This window comes from Leuciscus leuciscus (assembly GCF_965113295.1).
Source record: "Leuciscus leuciscus genome assembly, chromosome: 22".
NCBI classification, from domain to species: Eukaryota; Metazoa; Chordata; class Actinopteri; order Cypriniformes; family Leuciscidae; genus Leuciscus; species Leuciscus leuciscus.
Window position 1 is genome coordinate 12,394,654 of NC_138746.1, and position 23,929 is coordinate 12,418,582.

Consider the following 23,929-nt stretch of genomic DNA (forward strand, 5'->3'; position numbering starts at 1 on the left):
CACACCACTTACCAGCAACTCTCTCTTCCTTCTCCCCCACCTCCTCCTGTTCTCTATCTATCTATCTCTCTCCCTCCCTTTGAGTGAGCGAGAGATCTCCCGAAACCTGAGCGAGGCGGTCCCGGAGACACCAGAGAGGCGATATCCTCGTAAAGCGCAACATGGCTACAATTGTAACCTCCACCAGGTTTACAGACGAATATCAGCTGTACGAAGAGCTCGGAAAGTAAGCGACCGCACCGCTGCATTTGTGTGACTCGCTACACACACACACTCTCTTCACTCACTGCATTGTGTCTCATCGTGTTGCCTGTGTCTAGTTCAGTGTTGACAGCAGCCTTCACACACAGAGCCGTATCGGTTTTGCGTGTGAAAAGCCAGTGCAGCCCGGTAACGGAAAGCCCGATTGAGTCGATTTGAACAAATCGGTGTGAATATTAAGCCTCGTCTTTCACAAAAGCTCGTTTCTTTGTTTATCTTTAGATGCGTTTCCTAACATCGTGCTCGCGCGCCACAGGGTGCTTTCGGAGCCTGCGTGTTGTCGTGATGCAATGTGCAATACTTTATAAACACTTTATCGACATTCGTTAGAAAGGGAAATCCTTCAGTCTGAGGTGATCTGCATCCGTGTTTTGAATGCACACCTAAACTTTTACAGCATTCAGTAGCATTGATCGGATATCACCGATGACTCCTGCCGCGCAGGGTGATAGTAGGCTACGGTTTGCTGCAGACTTGTGTAACGATAGTTATGGAAAATACTGCTGTTTTGGGCGTCATATATCGCAGAGTCATTGGGCGGTCGGTTACGTTTGTTGTCCAGCCGCCAAAAACATCACCGCGAGAATGAAGGAAGGGAAGTGAATTAGCGTTGTCCAATTCGTAAACGAAATATTTCTGTGGTGTTGGATTGTTTTAATGAACCAGTTAAACCTGTATAGAAAACCGGCCTGCACGATTGTTCGTGTATCGTATTGAATCTATTTGAGCGGTTCTCGAGTCAACAACTCATGCAAATTACTTGAATAGTCGAATAGCAGATATTACACACAAAGCATACGCTACCAGAAAAGGTTAACGTTTTGATTGTATGACAGTTTTATCTACTCATACAAAACCGAGTTGGCTTTAATAAAAACTAGCTTTGTAAATAAACACAGCAAATAGGGTCTAAAACTTTATTTAGGCTTAAAAAACAAACAAAAAAATACATATGACTGAACTATTGAAACGTTTTAGAACATGATGAGATAAAGACCTGCTGAATAATTTTTGTTTTAACCTGTTAGAAACTGTTAGAAAGAACAGATCTGTGGAAATAATTCAGATTTCCCATTACTGTATTAAGCGTTATATATCATATGTCAGTTGTTTGCCAGCAACCAAAAGCATCAGAACAGAATGAAAGAAGTGAATTCACGTTGTCCGGTTCATTTATCATATGAATCTGTTTAAACTGTTCTTGAATCAAAAACGGACTGTCTCATTAATCCGAACCGATGAGCTACTAGACCATTTGGAATTACGTAGCATAAAAATTGCTTTATAAAAACAGCTGAATAGCAGATATCTTACTTAAAACATACTGGAAATATGTTTACGATTAGACTGTATGAAAGTTTTGGCAGTTGGTTTTATGAAATGGCTATAGAAGAAACTTGGAGGTGCACTCAGAACACATTGAAGACATGATGCAAGGTCCTGCTGAATTGCTTTTTACCTGTTAAACAAACTGATAGAAAGAACTTAGCTGTGGAAATGATTCAGATTTTCCATCAGTATTTTTAAGCATCATATATCACACTGGTAACTTTTGTTGACAGTTGTTAACCAGCCACCAAAAACACAGCATGTAATGAAAGGAAGTGAATATGATAACGTAGTAATTGCTTTAGTGCTGTTTTGTTTGTGGAATGTACAAATTAGCATTTGACATGCAATTCTTGCTGCTGTTTTTCCTTATACCATGCATTAGATCCTTATGACAGATATCACTGTAATTGGTGTTCTGAGAAATCACATTTGTCTCTGTAAACAGGAAAAAAATGTTTTACATGCCTGTACTAGCCAATCAGACAAGTTGGAGTTGTACTCTGTGCAAATGGTGTCAGTTTTGGCCTGGGCTACCTTTTTATCCGACCTAAGCTGCGTTCACTCTATAAACGACTTTATTGCTGCATGTCGCCAGTGGCTGGTGGTGAGGTTGCTAGTGGGCGTTCCCACTATGGGTTGCCTAGTAACGTTTGTGAAAGACATTCACAGATGTTACTCCATTTTGTAGACGGCGAATCAGTTTTCTTGACGCTACAAACAAACATTTTGGAACGAATAGACTAAATATAAATGGAATAAGTACATAAAATGCTTAATATTAAAGATGAACAAGAAACAGCGAGTGGTCCTTGCCATCACGCCTATTTATCTATGGCACAAGCACTGGTCTATCTGGGTTCATGAAACCATTCAGGCCCGAGTCATCACGGCAAGTACCACCATATGTACACGGAGACATATCATAAATTATAGTAAAGTTACTGACCGCTAAAATTAGTTTCCCCTCCATCTTGCCTCGACACTCCACTACAGGATGCGTTGACGGATCACGTGCGCTTCACTCCTATTGTTTGTTGCTCCTGAAAGTCACTCTTCATTTGCATAAAGTTAAATTTATGCTGCATTCATGCCATGTCGTAATTACCGTAGTCTTAAGATGTCAACACGTGACACACTGTGCACATCCTCAGACTGGGAATTATGTGTTTCTATGACACCACTATCAACGCCTAAATATATCTGCAGCGGTCAAGTGGTACAAATAGGAGCTCTCAGATTATTCCCATTTTACAAGCTTTACGAGGACATGACCGCTTTTTAAAAGTTGAAATCACGTAATTGCAATAATAACGGCATGGCATGAACGCACCTATATCTCACATTTGTGGCGTTGCTGGACACACTCTGTCGTAGCCCTTCATCCTGTCACCAACAGTCACTGTCACTTGTTTAGCCAGAAATCGCCAGCTCTCTATTAAAATGAATGGGATTGTACAAATGAGCATTTCGACAGCAACTTCCACATCATGACTGACAGCAACTCTTAGCAAAACGACTAAGCTGAAGAGAGCTTACTAGAAACAAACTTCCCGCGAATCCACGGCTTCCCGCGATTTAAATACTGTCAGTGTGAATGCATCATAATGGGTTAGGGTTTAAAGAGTTAGTTCACCCAAAAATGAAAATTCTGTCATTAATTTTTAAACTTTTAAACTTAAATTAAACTTTTGATGAAATCCGAGAGCTCCCCCCCCAGACTGCAACATAATTGCCACTTTCAAGGCCCAGAGAGGTAGTAAAGACATTGTTAAAATAGTCCATGTGACTACAGTTGCTACGAAAGTACTTTTTGTGCGCAAAAAAAACAACAAAAATAATGACATTATTCAACAATTTCATGGAAGCTCTCGGATTTCATCAAAAATATCTTAATTTGTGTTTCGAAAATGAACGAAGGTCTTACGGGTTTGGACGACATGAAGCTAAGTAATTAATGACAGAATTTTCATTTTTGGGTGAACTAACCCTTTTACTGGTTAGCATGATTAATTTAGCCGCTGCTGTTAGATGCCATACCCACACCATTCTGCTGCCAAACTATTGGCTGAAAAAAATTTTGGCTGAAAAAAAATGAAAAATCGATTGGAGAAAGATGCTTCTTTCTCCATTCGAATTTCATTTTTTTTCAGCCAAAATTTAAAAAGTAAATATTTCAGTATATTGTCGTAGATGTTTAACCAGTGCCGAATCTCTTTCAGAGAGCTCTTTAAAAGCCAGAAATAGACTAATATTTTCCCTGTTTTTTACCGTTCACGACGTTACAGCTCACGATAGTTGCCTATGAGAAAAGATGACATTTCTGCAAGTATGTGTTGTGCATTAATCATGAACAGCAGCTTTAATTATCTTATGCGGCCATCACATGCAACTAGTTTTCCTAATTGGACTCTAAATAATAATAAATAAATAAAATGATCAAATTATTTTTCCTGATTTTCTGTCCAATAGAGTGCAACAGTTGGGTCCTGAAGGGGAATTGATGAGTTCTCTATAGGGGAATTGATGATGCTAACTTATACACCTTTAAAGACAGACATTTTGTGAGCTACAGAGTTGTTAAGCAATGGTAAATGCTTTTGTTGAAGCCATCAGACCGCATTATTTCAAATTATTTTTTAAATAATAGTTTAACAGTGGAATTATTGGTGAAAAACTAGATTACCCATGATTGTGCGAATAAATCTCCACCAATCAAAACAAGCAAATCGCACAGAAAGAACACTTCAGAGCCCGCCCACTCCCATGAAGCACTGCAAATGACGTCACACTCCCTACGCTCTCAAGCTACTTCAAATATTTGTATGCATTATATGCATATTTTGCAATAAACTTGAAATATGTTGTTTATTTGTACATTATCGTTAAGTACACAGACTTGTATCCTTGTCTTTTTGTCCGTTTTTCAATTTTTGCTTCAAATTAAAACCTGTAAGGTTGTGATTTCTTTTCGTAGTTGGTTGGTTTGGTTAACGCTTTAATGAAGACTTCAGATGCAAAAGTCCATCTGACACTTTTCTTTTAAATTAGCATTTTCATTAGGCTCCCATGTTTAAGTTAAGTAATTTCACTTTAATGGCAATGAAAAGGTTATTGAATTGCCTTATTTTCAAAAATTTCACTGATAAAATTAAAAACATAAAAATAATAATTGAAAAGAAAAATGTCAGATGGACTTAGAGGTTTTTGCTTTACTTTAATAAAATGAATAAAAAACCCTATGGGAAAAACTTACGTGAAAAAATACTTTTTGAAACCAATCCCGCTGCAAAAGTGGGCGAGCACTGTTAGCTTCATTTGTAACATTACTAAATATTGTGGCTTTTTGCTTGAATTGAATTCCAGTCTAGCTTGATTGTGCTGTGCTTCTTTTAAACAGGGGAGCCTTCTCTGTTGTTCGGCGATGTGTAAAGAAATCAACCGGCCAGGAATATGCTGCTAAGATCATCAACACAAAAAAGTTGTCAGCAAGAGGTAAGATTTTTCTTTTGCTGTCCTGTTAGTTGGTAGCCTGGATGCCAGCCGAACGTAGCCCCGCCCACAACATTTGAGGTCGGGAAGTTCGGTAGGACTTGATCCGTTGTGGAGCATCTATGCTCGAACCAGAGCTGTTCGGACCAATCCCGTCCTTCCTACGGGATTCGGCAAAAGTTTAATTTATCAGCTGGCCCTGATGGACGCTAAGAATATGGGGCGCAATGAAAACCCTGTGGTCATTGTGGTTTCAAAAAAATTAGATGACTGACTTTCAAAATTAGTCTAAGCTGTTTATGTAACTGGCGACTGGTCACTTATGCCTGATTCTCCTTTTTTTGAGTGGCAGACACTGCTGTCTGATTTTACTTCGAGCAAATGCTAATTTAGGTACATTAACCTACCACAAGCGATTAACAGTGAGCACAGAGATTAAATATTAGTCCTTCCTTTCTGCATCAAGCAGACTGAACAATATTGGTAATTTGTCTCATTTTGGATGGGTCTGTGCTGTGCTCTCATGTGTAACACTAACAACTAATGCAGTGAACCTGTTGATGCTACTACTTTCATTCTTTCTCTATCTCAGTTGAGTCTCTAATCACTGTCAGCATCATCAGTGCTAATTATGCTGTTGGTGAAGTGGGTAGGGATATATGAGCCTCAGCCACTGTGTCACCTGCATCACAAACAAAAGCAGCAGATCTATTTCGGGAAGCAGGGTATCAGATTGGGCTGTCTAGGTTTGAATTCAATTAAATTAATTTTAATTAAATTACTCGTATGGTATGGATTGTCAGCATGGGAATGATAACACAGAGGTGGCAGCAAAGATTGATCATGATAACAAAGTAATTGCATTAACTTTGTGTGAACTTTTCACACAGACCGAAATCCAGTAACAATAAAGTGCCAAAATGGTGCTTGATTTGAAATCCTGTGACTTGTTAGGGGTCGTTCACACAAAATGCGTTTTGTTAGGAATGCACCGATGTTTTTGGTCGATACCAGTTTTAACAAACATCTATTGGCCAATTCCAATACCCATATTTGTCACTTGCTCACTAATTTTGTCATTAAGATAGATTACTGTTTGATCATGTTTTAAATTAGCAAAGTTTAAAAACACATGCATTAATAGGGTGAGGATATACTATTGATGCATTATCAAGTTGTTTTCTTTGAACATGGATTGGAACCATTTAACAATCAGCAGGCCAACATTATAAGAGAGGTACAAAATAAGAAGTACAAAATACAAATAAGATATTTGCTGTCAAATATTTTTTAACAACATGAACTTGTTTTTGACTTATTATTATAGAACATACATTTTTTCTTTAATAAACTCATTAAATAATTCCAGTGCTGTTGCTTTATACATTATATTATTCAGAAAGAGATTGACTGCTTTTTATCCACTAAAGTGTGTCTGACAAACAATGCAGGGCTCAATTCTAAGGATTTTTTCTTGCACAAACAAATAAATACAATAGAAAAAAAGATACAAATTATATAATATTTGTCTGGTAGGTCTAACAGTTTTCAGTTACAGAAATTGAATGAAGTAATCAAATGTAAAATATCACTGCATAGGCTATTCCTCACTGTATAAACATTAATGTTACAAAAGTTAATCAGTCAAGAGCAGTTGTTTTTTGCCGTTCGATTAAAAGCACAGAAGAATATCAGGCTGTTGCCTCTTTAAGACCGAATTAATTCTGTCCGAATGAAATGAATTAAGCTGAAATGCAGTGCATTCTTTCCTTTTAAATCAACAGGTCAACTTCTGAAATGGAGTCATTTCACAATCACATACTTATGTGCAAGCATGCACTTCTGTTTCTCCCCTCATTGTACTGTAAAGTTTTTTTGAATGCCATGTCATGCACGAGTCGCTGCAAAAGATGAAAGCGCAACGGTCAAAATGTGTGTCTTGCACGTTTACATTGAAAAACGATGGAATGAAAAAATGCATTGTGTGTGAATAGCCCCTGACAGTGGTTTTTTTTTTCCACTGTAAACATGGTCTCTTGTAAAAGCAGTTCCCTTCAGCATTTGTTGCTGTTTTCGGGTGAAATGTGTAAGTGGACACATGGCCTGAGCTGGAGAAATGATCGTTCTGTCTGTAGACCTTCAAGTTGAATTACAACAGATCCTGTTCTCATTGTATGTGTTTGTGTACGCTACAGTCCCCATGGATGAGCAGTAAACAACAGATTTATTTAAAAGATCCTTGGACAAAAAGCAACAGGTAATTAGATCAGCATAGTTTGGCGACTCTCATAGGCTTCTTTTCAAGGAACCTGGCAACTGTTATTCTTCAAACTCTTTATCATGCTGGCTGGCACTGTATTAAAAAGCAACCGTGCTATTCATCCGGTGAAGCCCACACAAGTGCCAAAGCCCCCTCCCACGAAATCTCCCCATTCCCTTGGCCTTAATCAAAGCCCAGAGAGATCTCTCGACATGCCAACCTGTTAACAGACACGTATAAGCTATTATCATCTCTGAGTCATCTTGCAAAGGCCAGGACAGTCTGCAATTGCTCAGTCAAATGTTGTTTATGTCTTATAGTATATAGAGTGCAGTACACTCTTGTATGTTGTTTAATGGTAGTACTCCAAATGGCTTGTTAGATTCTTATTGATATATTCTTATTGTTCATTGTGTAGTTTAAGATTTAATTTCAGTTACGTATTATATTGAATTTATTTGAATGTGATGCTTAAATTTTTAGTACCTGTAAAATTCAGATTAATCCAGTGAAATGCAAAGGTAAATATTATGTAAATGTAGAGCACAGTAACTGAGAACAAATAACATGAACTTGTTCCTTGTTGCTCTGATCTCATGCTTTCTTTTTACTTTTGCTGTGAAACTATTGAAGTGTCATGAACTGACAGTGAACAATACTTAATGTTAATTTCTACATGTGCTAAACCTTTTTTTTTTCATGTTTTAAGTACAATTTAACATTCATTTCTAAAGTTAGTTTATGCCACAAATTAAATGCTGCAAAACATTTTTCATTGTTGGTTCATTAAACCGAATGCATTAATGTTACTATGTAATGGAAGCAGCTACAGATATTTTCTTTCATATTGTCAGAAATGGTCTTCGGTGGTGGCATCAGTCGTCCACACACAGTACACAAAAAATAATCAATTGAATGCATATTTTCATTATTTTTCACTGAAAATATTTGAGTCCCCTCCAGTACCCCTGTTGAAGACCTCAGATGTAACGTTATTCCTGCACAGTTCTGTGGCCATGTGTGGTTTGGCTGAACATACTAATGGAATTGTGCTTGCTTGTAGCGTGCGTGTGTCTGTGTGTCTGTGTGTGTGATGGTGGTCAGTGGTGTGATCCAGGGCAGCATGGAGCCTGTGGCTGAGACGCAGGCATCGTGAGCATGCAGTGGTGATGTTAGGAGGCGTGTGAAACACTGCTGAATAATTGAGATGCACGCAGCCTGCCGTAGCTCTAAATGGAAAAAGAGGCTAAGACCTTCACCACTTTCTGCCTCTCCACATCTCTCTCGCTCTCTCTGACCTCCCTCAGATCAGCTGCAGCATCGTGGCCTTGTCGTATTATCAGGGCCCTGGAATGCTGCTCGCTGGAGGGCGACTGGCAGAGGCCTGATAAACGTAACAGCACTGCTGTGGTGAATCTTTAATGGAACAAACTGTGAATTTTTAATGAACCCCAGCCAAATGGTGTGTGTGCACAACGGAAAGAGAGTGGCTGTTGGCTGAGTGTGTATTGGGACACATTTAAAGGAAAGACACTATTGTGCATGTTTATGATGTATGTGTGTAAGTACCAGTGAGGGCCAGAGGTGTCAAAGGGAGGGAGAGATGGTTGTGCACTCGTTAGATTTTTATGTACTTGTAAGTTAAGCATGCATACATGTGTTGGGCTTGAATATGATTCCATGAGGGATCATTCTCAAATCATGCTGGATCAGGTTTTACATTCAACAAAAACAAGAACAAATACTAAGATAAACATTTCAGTTATGGGTGTCAAACTCAGTTCCTGGAAGCCACTGTCGAGCAGAGTTTAGCTTCAACACTATTTAAACACACCTGAACCAGCTAATCATTGTCTTCAGAATTACTAGAGACTTCCAGGCAGGTGTTTTGCAGCTGGTTGGAGCTACACTCTGCATGATAGTGGCCCTCCAGGAGTGGAGTTTGACACATGTGAGTTACATGGATAACAGTTTGTAATGAAAGTTTCAGCATCATTATTCAGTAGAAATCATTCTAATATGCTGATTTGGTGCTCAAGAAACATTTATTATTATTATCAATGTTTAAAACCGATGTGCTGCTTCAAATATTTGTGGAAAATGTGATGCAGTTTTTCAGGATAGAATAGATTTGATTTAAATTAATAGTTAATTAAAACATAATTAGGTTGAAACAGATCTTTTGTAACATTACAAATGCCACTTTCGATCAATTTATACATTTATACAAAATTTTCAAAAAAAAAATCTTACTGAAGAATGGTAGCAAGGTAATGTATAGTGACATTGTATCAACCTAGCCACCCCGCTTTTTAAATATCAATATCGGCCATTGAAAAAAACATATTGCTCAACCCCTAATTTTGTCTAGTTGTCCCAGACTTTTGGACTGTATAGTGTGTAACAGGTGTCAGAAGAGAAACTCCAAATGTCTACATAGTCAGTGACCCCCCCCCCCCATACAGTTCAGTCTTTGTTGTCTGTGACACTCTGGTTTCTGATTAACATTGCATGACATTCACCTCTCTACACCTTAAAGCTCTGAGTCAGTTGATGTATGTACCAATCTCCTGTCACACCCTTCTCAGATGCTTTGAGTTTACTTTGATCATGTCACAATCCTTCCTGTAACCTTAGATGAACTCATAGCTAAAATGTAATTACAATAGCTTAGAAAGGGCTGTTTGAAAGGAAAACTGCCTTAATTTGTCTCGTTTGAATGGGTGACGTTTCTCATTTGCTCAGTATCAGTTTGCAATCTTAATTAAACAGGATTTCCGATTAGCAGCGTTGAGTTCATCAGTGTCCAAATGTTTACTTACCTTGACCACATGCATAGGTTAAAAGGAATGTTCTTGGATCGGAGGAGATTCATCTCAAGTCCTAGTTTTTGGCTTAAATTTAGCTTTAACTCATTTAACATACTGAGGGATAAAATTATTTTCTAGTGATCATAGCAATAGAGGTTGTATAGCCAGATCAATTGTGTAGATTATGGTAGATAACGACAAAATTCGGACACTCTTTGGTTATATAAACATTTGTATTTATTTTAACTATCACGTATTGCTGAAAGATATTCAAATGTTCTGCAAGATGGCAGATATGCTGAGTATTTGTTTAGTTTAGTAGAACTAAAAATAAAAAAGGCAGACAGCTTATTTCGTTTTGCAATTGAGAGCATATGGAAGCCATCATTTCACTACCCTGGAGTTTGAGTAGTCTTGTTTAAAAGAAAGCCTCCTGTGCATGTTTCCTTAAAAGCAGAAGACTTAACTTCTGAATTAAGTTAGTTGGGAATTAAAATAATCAAAAGTTTGGAAACAACAAAAGTTGAGTTTCCTGGATGCAATCCATATATGTAACACTTTCAAGTTTGTTTGTAGTTCTAGTTCAGCAGGTGCCCTGAAATAATCGCAGCACCTCTATAAACTTGCATTACGACTCTTGCTGATTTTCATAAAATTGTGGAATTTTGGTGGTAACTAAACATTAGTTTGAATAGATTTTCATTTAAGTGGTTGGGTTCCAGCATTAGGTATTTTTTAGATAAACATCATAAAATATGCTGCACCTATCACCACCAAGTAATGAGCCACATTTATCGCACAATTGATATCAACACAAAAGCCCACCTTTTTCTTCCACATAACCAGAACACAGGTCTGTCATGCTATTTACACCGCAGGCTCTGTTCATTTCAAACCAATGAATGTTGCTCTGTATTTTGAAAGGATAAAATGTATTCAATGATACAGTCTGTACCATGTGGCACGCTCTACAAACATTGACACAGATAAACCATTATTCAGGTGGCTGACTCGTTGTTTGCAAGGCCCTAAATAATTGATTCATATTTCAGGCTAAAGTCACTATCCCCAAGCTGTGTCGAAGGAGAGCTGAAAGAGCTGATCAGAAGTTTTTGACCTGGTAATCTTCACTGAACTGAGAATTATCTATTAAGCATTAATCATTTTCTGTCATGGACAGTATTCTATTGTCCTGCAATACACACCATTTTATATATATAAAAAAGCTCAATAGTTGGTAAACAGGATTTTTTTATTTTATTTAGTAAATATTAAGAATTTTTCCATTACACCAGCTCAGTCTCCATTGATCTTTTTGAACAGTGTTTAGACTAGAGTTAGATCTTAGATAATATTTAGGGATTAGATGCTCTTGTATTTAACATTACAAGGTGAATGTTATTGACCGTTTACAGAGTAGAATTGTTTTTAATTTTAATCCAGTGATTCTCAACCTATAGGGTGCCTCAGAAAATATCCAAGGGAGTAGCAAGATTGCTTAATGTAATATAATTAAAATATTATTCATTTATAATTAATTTAATTATTCATTAAATAATTAATATAATTAATCAATGTTAATATCCCCCTAAATAACTATTGTATTTCAGTTCTTAAAACTTCTGGAAAAGAAAATGAATTGTGATTTTTATTTTATATTTGTATATAACAATATATTATTATGTTGGCCCTTTGAATATTGTGTTGGGCAATTGGCGTCCTTCGGATCTAAAAGTTTGAGAACCACTGGTTTAATCTTGTCTCTTTTTCTCTCTTTTTTTAAAAAATATTTTTGATGCTACAGACCTTATGTAGCCCCGCCCCTTTTCAGCACTGCGCTTGTATTCTTTTGTCTTCCGGTCTGTATTTTCACAGCGATCTTGCATATTTATGAATGAACGGCTCGTTTTAAAATCTTCCCGGTCGACTGACATTTGTTAAGACATCTGCTTTAAACATTACAATTCTAATGAAAACTTTCGTTAACTTTACATTAAGTAAATCCACTTCAAAAGCTAATTACTCCTGGACAGCAGCGCCATAGAAATATACAGAGCGACCGCAAAAACGGAAGTTCAAAGACAATATTCTAAAGATGGCTGCGCCCTTGTTTCTCTGGTGCATAAGGTCTATAGATTTGAAGCTATTCTGGAGGGACCGTAAAACAGAGCCCCGCACACAAGTAGTGACCTCATTCTCAAGCGTTTGTGTTATTAGTGATGTTATTTTGACCCTCACTTAAATACATTAACATTACTTAATTTAGCTTTTTCATGCTCAAATTATTTTAACTTCATCTTTCTAGAACTCTAAAATAATATTGATGGGCTACACCAAGCCCACAGTAGGTTAGTTTAATTTTGAACAAGTCAGTAAACACTTGACCCTGACAGAATTGAGAGGGAAGTGAATTCACAACAAGGTCATCCTTTATTCTGTCACGCTGTCATGCAGTGGTCACAGGGATTTGTCCTACCTGCTTTGTTTTAACTGCTGGGAATCTGCAGGCGTCTAAATCACGTAACAGGATAATCCCTGTTGGATCGGGGAGAGAGATGTATTGACACCCTGGATCAGCAGATGGTCTGGTGCGGGACAGACGTGCGGCTTAAGCTCACACTTACACACGAGAAGCACGACAGCGTACAAAGCCAGACTCCCTCCACTTAACACAGAGCAGCTATGCTTATTCTTCCTAGAGAGAGTTGAGCTGAGGGGGTGTGAGTTTGCATACATTGTAAACATTGTTTCCATTAGCCAGTATTTGGATGTTTTGGATTTTAAACTCAGTTACCTAATGAGGAAATAACTGCCAAGAGCCATTGAGGTGATTGCTCTGTCTGGCCATAGGATGTTTCTCTCCCTTTTGGAAGAGTGTGGGGGGCATAGTTTCAGTACAGAGGTTATACACGTGTATTGTGAGTGCTGTCTTATTGGTAATTCATGAGTCCATTAGTAGGGCAATTCTGGTTGACAGTTTTACTGTCCTTTGTTGAATGTTTACTTTTATCATAGCATGTCAATAAACTTGCACAAAGCACACATACACACCCTTCCTAAAAGACTGAAGTTTATCTTGTAGTTAAGAGAGGGTTTTTTTATCTTCTCGGTGGGTGGATTGATGGCAGAGTGTGTGATGGTGACAATGCTGTTGGTGGTTGGACTGCTCTCATTCCATGCCTCTCCACAAAAGTATGCTATTGAACTTTGAAATCAATCAGAGGGGAGAGTTTTGAACTGAAACCACTTGAATGAGCATTAGGGATGTGCAAGAGCAGTCATAATTGATCAGTCGTGTGGTTGTCTGAATTTTATATTTTTCTCAGATGTTCATGTCGTGATGTTGCGATAGATCTTTTCTTCTGCATTGTGATGTACAGACTTGGTTCTATCTGTATGATGTTGATTGGATCTGTATGTGAGCTTGCAGTCAATTGTAAGGGGTGGGGTTTTAGTGGCGTACATCACGAGTTATGACATTTTCATTCAAAAATAAATGGTCAAAAAAGATAAACATGCATTTGATGAATTATTCAAAATAAGATCAATAGCATGCATTTAGAAAATTTCTTTTTATGATGACCTTATACTCATGGCATGTAAATGAAGTAAAATGTAAGTAAATATATTCTCCAGTACCAGCTTTATATGCAGAGACAACTAAAGTCAGCCAAGGTAGGTTGATTCCCACAAAACGTATAAAGAAGCACAAAACTATCATCATGAGACATTGTGATTGGTTCTCCCAAAAAAATAAAGACCTTCAGATTATACATGCTAACAAGAACTTTGTTCACAGCAGTGGATTTGAAGTCAGACAGTAATTGCCGTTTATTATTGTAGAAGGTGTAGTTGTTTGTCAAAGTGTTTTAATGGCTGTAGTGGCATTGCTTTAAATGAATTTAGAGGCGCAACTTATCTAAGAGCGTTTACCATGCTGACAGTTTAACAACATGCTAAAGTATAACATGCTGTCGTTTGAAAAAACAAAGTAGCCTAAACATTAAAGCTAAAACAAAATTAGATAAACTAGGACCTCACTAATCAAATGGTCAGTTGGTGGACAGCTAGTGGACCATCCGAGTGAAAGAATTTGCTGTGCCTCTGAATGCTTGGAAAGCTGGCAAACTTGTTTTGCTCTGGTTATTGAATCATCTCCGGGGCTGTCATCCTTCGACCTTAACCTAGTTAACAATTCTGTCAGTCCACAACACTAGGCCTTTCCCAATCCATCGCAGACTTACAGAGCTGAGAAAGGGAGCCAGAGGAAGAGGAAGCATGCTTGGCTCTCTTAGCTTAGTGTGTGCCAAATTAGTGAGTCTGTCCTTTTCTTTTATTCTAAGAAGTTTCCGGGGTTTTTTTACTACTGCTGCTCCCCATGTGCTTTATTAATGTGTTGCAGGTGAAAGACTCCCTGCCTAACTGATTGAATCAAAGCAGAATTGTCTGTTCTGCCTGCATATTTCTATGGCATTATTGGTGTCATCGAAGCAAGACCAGGCATGCAAAATGAGCAGTTTTGATCAGTGTGGCATCATCATGATTATGATATAGATGATTATCAAAACCACTTGGATCAGGCAAATATTGTAGGGATTCTACAGTTGCTTTTTCCCTTTTCAAAGTCTCCATCTGATGCGCTTTTTGTTTAAAATTGTATTTTATATTGAAATATTTCTGTCATCCTTTAATCACAAACCTGTATTATTGTCTTTCTTCTGTAGCACATGATGACAGAATAAATTGGTCACAAATTTGCAACCATACACACATACACATCCAGTTTTTTATATTACTAGAGATGCACCGGTTGACAACCATAAATCGGAACCGGGAGCTTTATCGTTTTATTTTGGCCGATCTCTATTCCGGAATTGTGCCCAAAATGCTTTGCAATCATTTCCCAAAATGTGGGGAAAATTTCCCATCATTTGTGTGGAAATATTCCACAGTATGTAAACAGGATTTTAACACAGAAACGGAACACACTGAAGACAGAGTTTTTCCCTCTTTTCCACTTTTAAATCACTTGCAGTGCGTATCCACACTGAGCGGAGCAGAGCGAGCGTTTTCAGTTCATTCCTATGGAAGTTGAGCTTCAATCTCATCAATTGAAAACGCTCGCTCTCCACCACGGGACACACAACGTTATGAATGCATGTGCGGCCGTGCGCGCGTTTACTTTCGATTTTGAATTATTATTCTTAATGAAAAACACAACAAAACTGTACAATGACAAACTCGCTTACATTAAATGTAGAAATTGCAGAGGCGGACAGAGTACACAGCTTCATTACTTGAGTAAAAGTACAGATACCACTTGCTAAATTTTACTCAAGTACAAGTAAAAGTACTACAGTCAGATGTCTACTTAAGTAAAAGTACTGAAGTACTTGTTTTTAAAAGTACTTGAGTATCAAGAGTACATTTTCTAAATATTGCATTACTACTGCCACAGTGCTTACATTGGTAAACACAGCAAACACTTGAAGCGAAAACTATCGTTAACTTATTCAGAAAATTGAAATAGTCTGGCGAGGTGGGGCCAAGGGTTGGCACATTCCCGGGATGAACCTGCTGCGTCTTCATCCATTGTTTCGTCCATGGTTTCGTCTCTTATCTAAATCTGACCATGGAGTTGACTTTGGCGGAAAGCTGAAGGTGATTGCTGATAGGCTGTCCCAATCAGTGGCGCCTGCACAATCCAATCACGTTTGAGAGGGAAACAACAAATTGAGGGTTTCCGAGATTTTTTTTTTTTCCTTTTTCTTTTTTTTTTAGAAGAAGTAACGGGTACTCACGGTTATGGATAGAAATGTAGCGGAGTAAAGAGTACAATATTTGCCTCTCAAATGTACTTGAGTAAAGTCATGAGTACTCCCCAAAAATGATACTCGAGTAAAGTACAGATCCCTCAGAATTGTACTTAAGTTCTGTACTCAAGTAAATGTACTCCGTTACTGTCCGGCTCTGAGAAATTGTATTAACAAAACGAATAAGCACGGCATACTCCTGCTGCTGATCTATGCTGCGACTCGTTCGCTCACACAGCCTTGAGCAGACGCGTTTAGTTTTTAACTGCAGTGTATGTTCTCTAACTGAACTAAATGATTTTTATTACCATAAAAAACAAAACGATGGTGGGGAAGTGATATAATCGGTGTGCAGCTGAACACCGTGTAAAGCCGGGAACACTGACGAGGCTATAGCAGCAAGCCTAGCGCCTTCTACTGGCAGTGAGTTAATGTGCATATCATTCAGTGTCTGCTGTTTTTGTAGGTGTGGCTTCTGTAGCATCATTTCACAAATCTAAAAGACAGATTCTGTTTTTGATTTAAATCTTGAAATTATACTGTTCATACAGTATAACTGTTCATGCTATATATATATATATATATATATATTTATTATTATTATTATTATTATTATTATTATTATTATTATTTTTTATTTTTTTTTATTTTTTTGGTAAAGTGGTGAGTCAGGATGTGATGCTACTGGGCTGGCTATTGTAACAACTACAACGTTTTATCTCCTGACCAGATCTTTTCTTCCTCTTCAGTAGAAAACAGATGTCAGAAATGCATCACAGTCTTTCACAATTAATTTCATCACAGATTAACAACATGTAGCACATCTGTCAAACAAGCTGTGTCTCCTGGCGTGTGCGAAGCGGTGGAGAACACTGACTGGACCCAGTCCTGCGACATGCAACAGCTGCAGCCGGTATGATGCAGGGAGTGTCTGGAATCAGAGAGGACTTGCTCCCATGCACACGCACACTAACAAATGTGATAGCCAGTAGAGTTTGGTGTGTATATGTGAATTTTCATGCATATATCTGTGGTGATATTAGTCAGAGTGTGAATTATTACAGAGAATGACTGTTTTGACACGTTTATCTATTGTTTGTTTGTTCACAATTTTTGTTTGACATTATCCAGTTATTTTCAAGTGGACCGTAGGCCTCAAGAGCACATAAACTGTTTGGCTTTTCCATTAGCCATAGAAAAAGCGCCCCCCACACACCTCCTGAGACAGACTGAATGATAGAAATATGTGGTGGAAAGCATATAGGTGGAAAGAGAGCTCAATGGGGTGGAAAGAGAAGTCAGGTGAGTGTTACCATGGTGGTAGGATAGGATATAATGTAATAATAAACGTGTGTGTACTCAATCATGTGCTCGTCCACGTCCCCCTGCAGTTGTCTGAGGAAAACTCTGCACTGCAGATTAGTCGTAGGATGACGAGGGATCAGACATCCCCGCCACAGCACCTTAAGCTGATTTTAAAAGGAACAGGCCCAATCGCCTCAGTTTTTGGAAGTGTGCATTACTCTGAGGACATCAGGCTGACGAGGCTGCCTGTCTGTCTTGTATTTGCAGGCTTTCGATTTGATGGGTAGGCTGATATGTGGTGTTTTCTCATGCTTAAGATATTGAGAGCTGTTTTTGGTTGTTTATTCTGGCAGTACGATGCTTCATTGGTATGAGCTGAAGAGCCAAACCAAGCTACTTTCCTGCATTACTGGAGTGTCTGTCTCACTGGAACCATTTTTATTTGCTCTTTGACAGCTTGGCTCACAGCGCGCTTGCGTTGAACCAGCGATAACGTGTCGTAGGGGCCTGGATTTCATTAAAAAGCACTCATATACACAAGGTTTACTTTCTTTTCTTTCTCCCTTATATATTTACACACATCCCTCTAACACACACACACACACATTTCCCCTTGGGCTTTGCTGCTGTTGCAGGACCTGTTTCATTCTGCATCCACTGCATTAATAAGAGGAGACTGGATCTGGTTCCAGGTAGAAACTGTTTCCTTCTGATTGTCCCTTCCAGCAGTGTCACCCTGTCCAAATCAACAACCGTCTCACACCCTCTTCTGCTCTCACTGACTTCATACTTTGCATTCTTTCAAAACATCATTGCAAATACCAGAATATTCAATATTTTGATCAATATTGTTCTAGATATATCTTGATATTTATAGTGTTTATTTATAGAGATTTTACCAAACAGTCAACAATGATTGTAGAAGTGAAATATGTATACAATAATCAAGACATGTTTTTCAGGACAGTATTTACCTGCAAGGAATGAACAGGAATAACAAACAAAATATTTTTTTTATATCCCTTCATATTTTTTTTTATTTTGTGTCTGGTATGAGCGTGTGATGCCACTGCTGAGAGAGAACTTGCTGCGTCATTGCTGGACTGAAAATCTAAATACTGTCTGGTAGTTTATAATTCATCAACTGATATTTGGCCATTTTGAGATTAATAATATCAACCATTGCCAGTTCCCATTTGGATGATTGACAGTAGTCAGTCAAGATTCTGCCTCAAGTCAGTTCTGGAATTATCTGACAGCCTTGACAATGAACAATGCAAATATGTTTGTTTTTTGTTTTTGTTTTCCTCTTTTTTTTGTTGTTGTAAAATTTTATAAAATAAGTGTTTGTCATTTTTATGTTTCATCATTTCTGTCTTGTATCTTATTTCCAACCTTGATCTCTAGATTTATTTGATGAAAAAAATACAGTAGAACAGTAATATTGTGAAAAATTATTTAATTTTAAAATCACTGTTTTCTATTTGAATCGTTTTAAAATGCAATGTAATCCTGTGATGGCAAAGCTGAATTTTCAGCATCTTTACTCCAGTCTTCAGAGTCACGTGATTCTTCAGAAATCATTCTAAGCTGATTTGCTGCATAAGAAACATTTCTAACTATCAATGTTGAAAACAGTTTGCTGCTTAATATCTTTGGAAACTGTGAAACGTGATTTTTCATTTCTTTAATGAAAAGTTCAAAAGAACAGCATTCATTTGAAATAGACATCTTTTGTAACATGATTATTGTTATTGAACATGTATTTTTGTCACTATTTAATGTGCCTTTTTAAATTTTTTTTTTCTTTTTTTTTCTTTTACTGTCCTCAAACGTTTGAAGTAGATATTTAGTAGACTCTACATTTATTATATATTTAGTGTGATTAGTATCTGAACTGAACTTGGCCTTTTTACAATATTAGATAGAAAGATGGCCTGGACTTGTCATTCAAAACGTTGCTGGTTCAAACCACGAGTTATCACACTTACTGTATGACCTTGAGCAAAACACTTAACACTTAACGTGACATTCAGCATTGAAGTGCTTTTGTCTACTAAATGACCACTACTGACATGGATATCTGCACTTATGAATCACTGCGGTTGGAACATTGTGGAATAGCAGCTGCTGAACTACATTTGCATTTCCTGAAGGAACTGCCAGTGCTTGCAAGACAGCAAAAGAATAGGAAGCAAGAGAACATCAGGAAAAGGGCAGGACTAGACAGATTGGACCAGTACATGTCAAAGAGATGGCCAGGTTGTGATAAATGAGTCAAGATGATGATAACACTCCACCGTGTGTCTGTTGTCATGGAAGAACAGCTGACCAGCAGAAAAGGAGAGGAAGGGATGGAGAATGAGACGAAAGTCAGTAGTCTTCAACTGGAGTTAGCCTGTGATTTGTAAACAGTGAGGACACTAAGGTCAGCGTTGATGAGCCAACAGAGGATGAAAAATAAAGCAAGCAGACAGAACGAGTGAAAAGGCCACAACAAGGGCACTTCTCTGGAAAAGAATGAACAATTAAAGTCCCTCACCTTTTCCAGTGTGTGTAGGAGTGACCCTACTGTCTGTTCAGAGTCTGGGCTGACTACATAGTTTCGTGTTCTGTGACGTGTTGGGATCTGTGTGAGCAGGAGCAGCTTGCGCATATGTGCACACATTTTCTCAATGTGTTTTTCAGAGCTGTAGGACTCAACTAAACTAAATTAAGCCAATTCATTTTTGCTGTGTAGCATCTGTTAGTAAATCCAGAACAGAAATGAGACTTATAGAGCTGCATGGCACCTATTACAAAAAAAAAGTATTGCGATTGTACAGTGGTATATGGTGATTATTTGTGTGCATACAATGTAGTGAATATATTATCATGGTACCAATTACTTTGTTTTGTATTGTAACTGTAAAAGCAGTAATGCAGCAGGTTTCCTTCCCCGTTGCACTTTTTCTTCTAATTTGACATGTTTCTCTAGACTGAGAACTTGACCACAGAGATTTACACTCTCTCTAAAGGGTGCATTTGAGGTTACCGGCCCATGATGCATCTGCTCATGTTCATGCTGAAGTGTCATCATTGTATTGACTTGCTTACAGAAGTTATTTCGCTGTAGCCATTGATAGACATGAAAGAAACGTATTGATTTGACTTGATGTTTTTATTGTTTAAGGAACTTGGAAGGAGCACCTGCAAACAAACATAAACGGCTCCAGCTGTGCTTACAAGTGTGCTTTCAAAACAGATTGGTATTTATGGTACATTATAAAAACACACAGTTCTGATTGGATGAGCCATGGTGCTGTTGTAAAAGCTGATAAACATCTTGAACGTGTTACTGCACATTCAATATTAATGTGCAAGTTTCTACGTTGCTTGGCAGGCATAAACACCCTATAGCTAGACCAATGAACTATATTCATTTGTGGACATTTTGTCTGATTATTACACTACAGTTCAAAAGTTTCAGGTCAGCAAGTTTTTTGTTTAAGAAATTAATACTTTTATTCAGCTAGGATGCGTTAAATTGAGCAAAAGTTACAGTAAAGACATTCATAATGATACAAAAGATTTATATTCCAAATAAATCTGTTCTTTTGAACTTTTATAATAATCAAAGAGTCCTGAAAAGATTTACCATATTTTCATACAAATATTAAGTTGTGCAACTGATTTCAACATTGATAATAATAATAAATGTTTTCTGAGCAGCAAATCAGCACATCAGAATGATTTCTGAAGGATCATGTGACTGAAGAATAAAGTAATAATGCTGAAAATTCAGCTTTGCTATCACAAGAATAAAATACATTGTAAAATAATTAATATATTACAATATTACTGTATTATATTATAGAACAGTTACTATTAGATGGTAAAAAAAAAAAAAATTTAATTCACTATATTACTATTTTTAGTATATTTTTACTCAAATTCAGGCTTGGTGAAACTTTAAAAAACATAAATTCTTACTGACCCCAAAAAATCACACAAATAATGGTTTTAAATTCTATTTTCACTGACCGTTTGCTGAAACAGAAATATAATTTGTATTGTGTTTGTTTTGTGGAAAGTTCCTGCTATCTTTTGGAATTTTATTGGAATCTATTGGAATTTGTTTTAAACCATACAGTTGCTGGTCTAGAATGCTCATTGTCTTCAAAGGTTTATACTGATCCAATCTCAGGGCTCTTATACACCTGTTGATGTTTAATTTAACTGTTCATAGCAGTCAATTCACTGTTCCTGCTTTCTGAATCTCTCTGTTTCTCTCTCTCTGAGAGCCCATGACATCATGAACCTGACCGCACAGTGAGAAAGCAGCACTTAGCCCAATTGGATTTTAGAGATGGTCACTGAACAACACATCATTTATTTATCTCTTCAGTAATGGGATAAAAAGAGAAAACGAGAGAGATCGCACAAAGGGAGGAGCGTGAGTGGAAAGAAAAAAAAGGTGGGAGGGGAGCCACTCAAAGCCATTTCTCTTTCTCAAAGCCTTTATCAGATCACAGCCATCAGTGGATTTGTGTTTATTCTACTTCAAACTTGATTTATAATGCAGTGGATAGATTGCATGTGGAAGGTGCAGCAAATGATAAAAACAAAATGTTTTATTACACATACTCAAAGTGTTTAATTTATGTGTGTGTTTATTTTCTCTACATGCCAGCAGTCGTTGTACGGCCGTCTCTCACGCTCAGCCATCAGATTAACTGTTCTGTAGGGAGCCGAATATTAAATGTCCTGGATTAATTCTGTTAGGTAATAAAGACATCTGCTGCCATAAACCGAACGCACACGCACATCACTCACAGCGGTCACCGTTCGTTCTTTCAGAGGGATGTTTATTAGGTAGCACTTTTCAGAAAAGCTTTAAGCCACCCGTGATCCTACACCCACATGTATTTCTACAAATATGATGAAAACATCATCACTTCAAGTGTGTGTATGTGTGTGTGTGTGTTCATGAGAAGTACTGTGAATGCTAAGGCTGTGTGATGTTTGTGTGGTGGTGATGGTTTTTAGATTAATATTTGATCCTTTAAGATTGAAGCTGATGTCATTTCTGAGAATCATGCTTTGGGGCTGTCAGAGAATTTGAAGTCTTTTTGGGTAGAAGATCCACATCCACATGCGGTTAGTCAAGGCCTCCGACAAGAACATAGCAACACGAATACATAAACACCCTGGGACATCTATACTTTTTTTTTCAGTCTTTATTATATTTTGTAATATTTTCTTACAGTTTGAGGTCTGGCTCATTTTAGACGAGTATCACACACCTGGCACTGTGTGATCTTGGACTAAGGATATGTTATGCATAAGAGCGCTGTGTGTGCTAGTGTTTAAGTGAGACTGATCTGACCCAGCAGGAGTGCCTGCATTGAGTTCATGATTTGAATTCCTACTAGTGGATCACTGCTGCTGCAGATGACTGTGTGTTTGGTGCACATGTGCATTCTTTTCAACTAGGGTGTTGTCTGGCGTAATGCAGACAACTCTAGTTAAGATGCTTGACATGGTTTTAATAGAGTATACACAATACCAAATACCAACAGCCCTGCATTAGAAACTCTGCTTTTCCATACTGACACATAGTCAAGAGTTCAAAACCCTCTTGGCTTATTCTTAATATCACATGATCAGGTCTCTACCATGAATGGTGGTGCGTAACATAATTGTTTATAGGCTGGGAAGACCTATGTGTTCATATAATGTATTTACACTGCAGAAGCAGTTTGTTTGTGTGTCTGTTTGATTTCCCTGCCATAAAAAAATCTTGAAAGGTTTCCCATAGAGGCTATGACCTTGTATCCTTTTAGAGATCGATGCTCGTTATTTCAGGATGGGCAGTTATATTAATCTTGGACGCTTTCTTTCTAGAGTGGACATCTTTACCTCATGCACATTGCATTCGCCCAGAGTCATTAACTATATTCTTGCTAATAATAGGGCAGAATGCCTGCTATTAATTATGTCACTAAACGGTTGCATTGACTGCATCACAGGCACTGTTTACGCCTGGGATTTGATATCCATCTCAGGGTGATTTGAGCACATCGGTCATTTCCATATAATGAAAGTGAACCAAATGACCAAAAAACACCATTTAAAAACATCATAAAAGTCCGTCTTCTGAAGCCAAAGGAGAAACAGAATTGATTTGTGTCAGAAACTGTATTTTTTACTGCATTTTTGATCGGATACATGCAGACTTTTTTTTAGGAACATTTAAAAAACCCTGAACTTTTCAACAGTAGTGTAAGTGGTTCTTCACTTTGTGTTCTGACAGGTGTGGAGGTTCAGGAGTTAAATGTGCTGAATTGTTCTCTCTGTGTTTAATCCTCAGATCATCAGAAGCTGGAGAGAGAGGCTCGGATCTGCCGTCTGCTCAAACACCCCAACATAGGTGAGTCTCAACAACATGCTTGTTCTCAATATGCTCAATGCAGGGGGTGCAGATTCAAGTCTTCATTCTCCCCTCAATAATCAAGGATAATAGTGGATGTACAGTGAGACATACTGTACAAACATGCTTCACATTCAACACAAGATTATTTGCATGGAATGAGAAAGGATGTGGCTGACACGACAGATCACACAGACAAAATCTCCTGCTCATGCAAAATCATGGAAATGTCTCAGGCTTCATCCCT

The 23,929-nt window shown here is 37.8% G+C and overlaps 1 protein-coding gene across 8 annotated transcripts in view; it reads left to right on the top strand.

The window, feature by feature from the left end:
* The window catches only part of camk2g2 (calcium/calmodulin-dependent protein kinase (CaM kinase) II gamma 2), a 61,525-nt gene continuing 37,596 nt past the window's right edge, over positions 1-23,929 (top strand). For 6 of the 8 annotated variants that reach the window (XM_082154124.1, XM_082154127.1, XM_082154129.1 and 3 more), the window contains exons 1-3: positions 1-226; positions 4,991-5,085; positions 23,623-23,682. In XM_082154124.1, the coding sequence (XP_082010250.1) occupies positions 162-226; positions 4,991-5,085; positions 23,623-23,682 (220 nt within the window). In that variant the 5' untranslated portion in view covers positions 1-161. The remainder of the gene's footprint in view (positions 227-4,990; positions 5,086-23,622; positions 23,683-23,929) is intronic. The other 2 variants (XM_082154131.1, XM_082154130.1) reach the window with 1 other exon arrangement.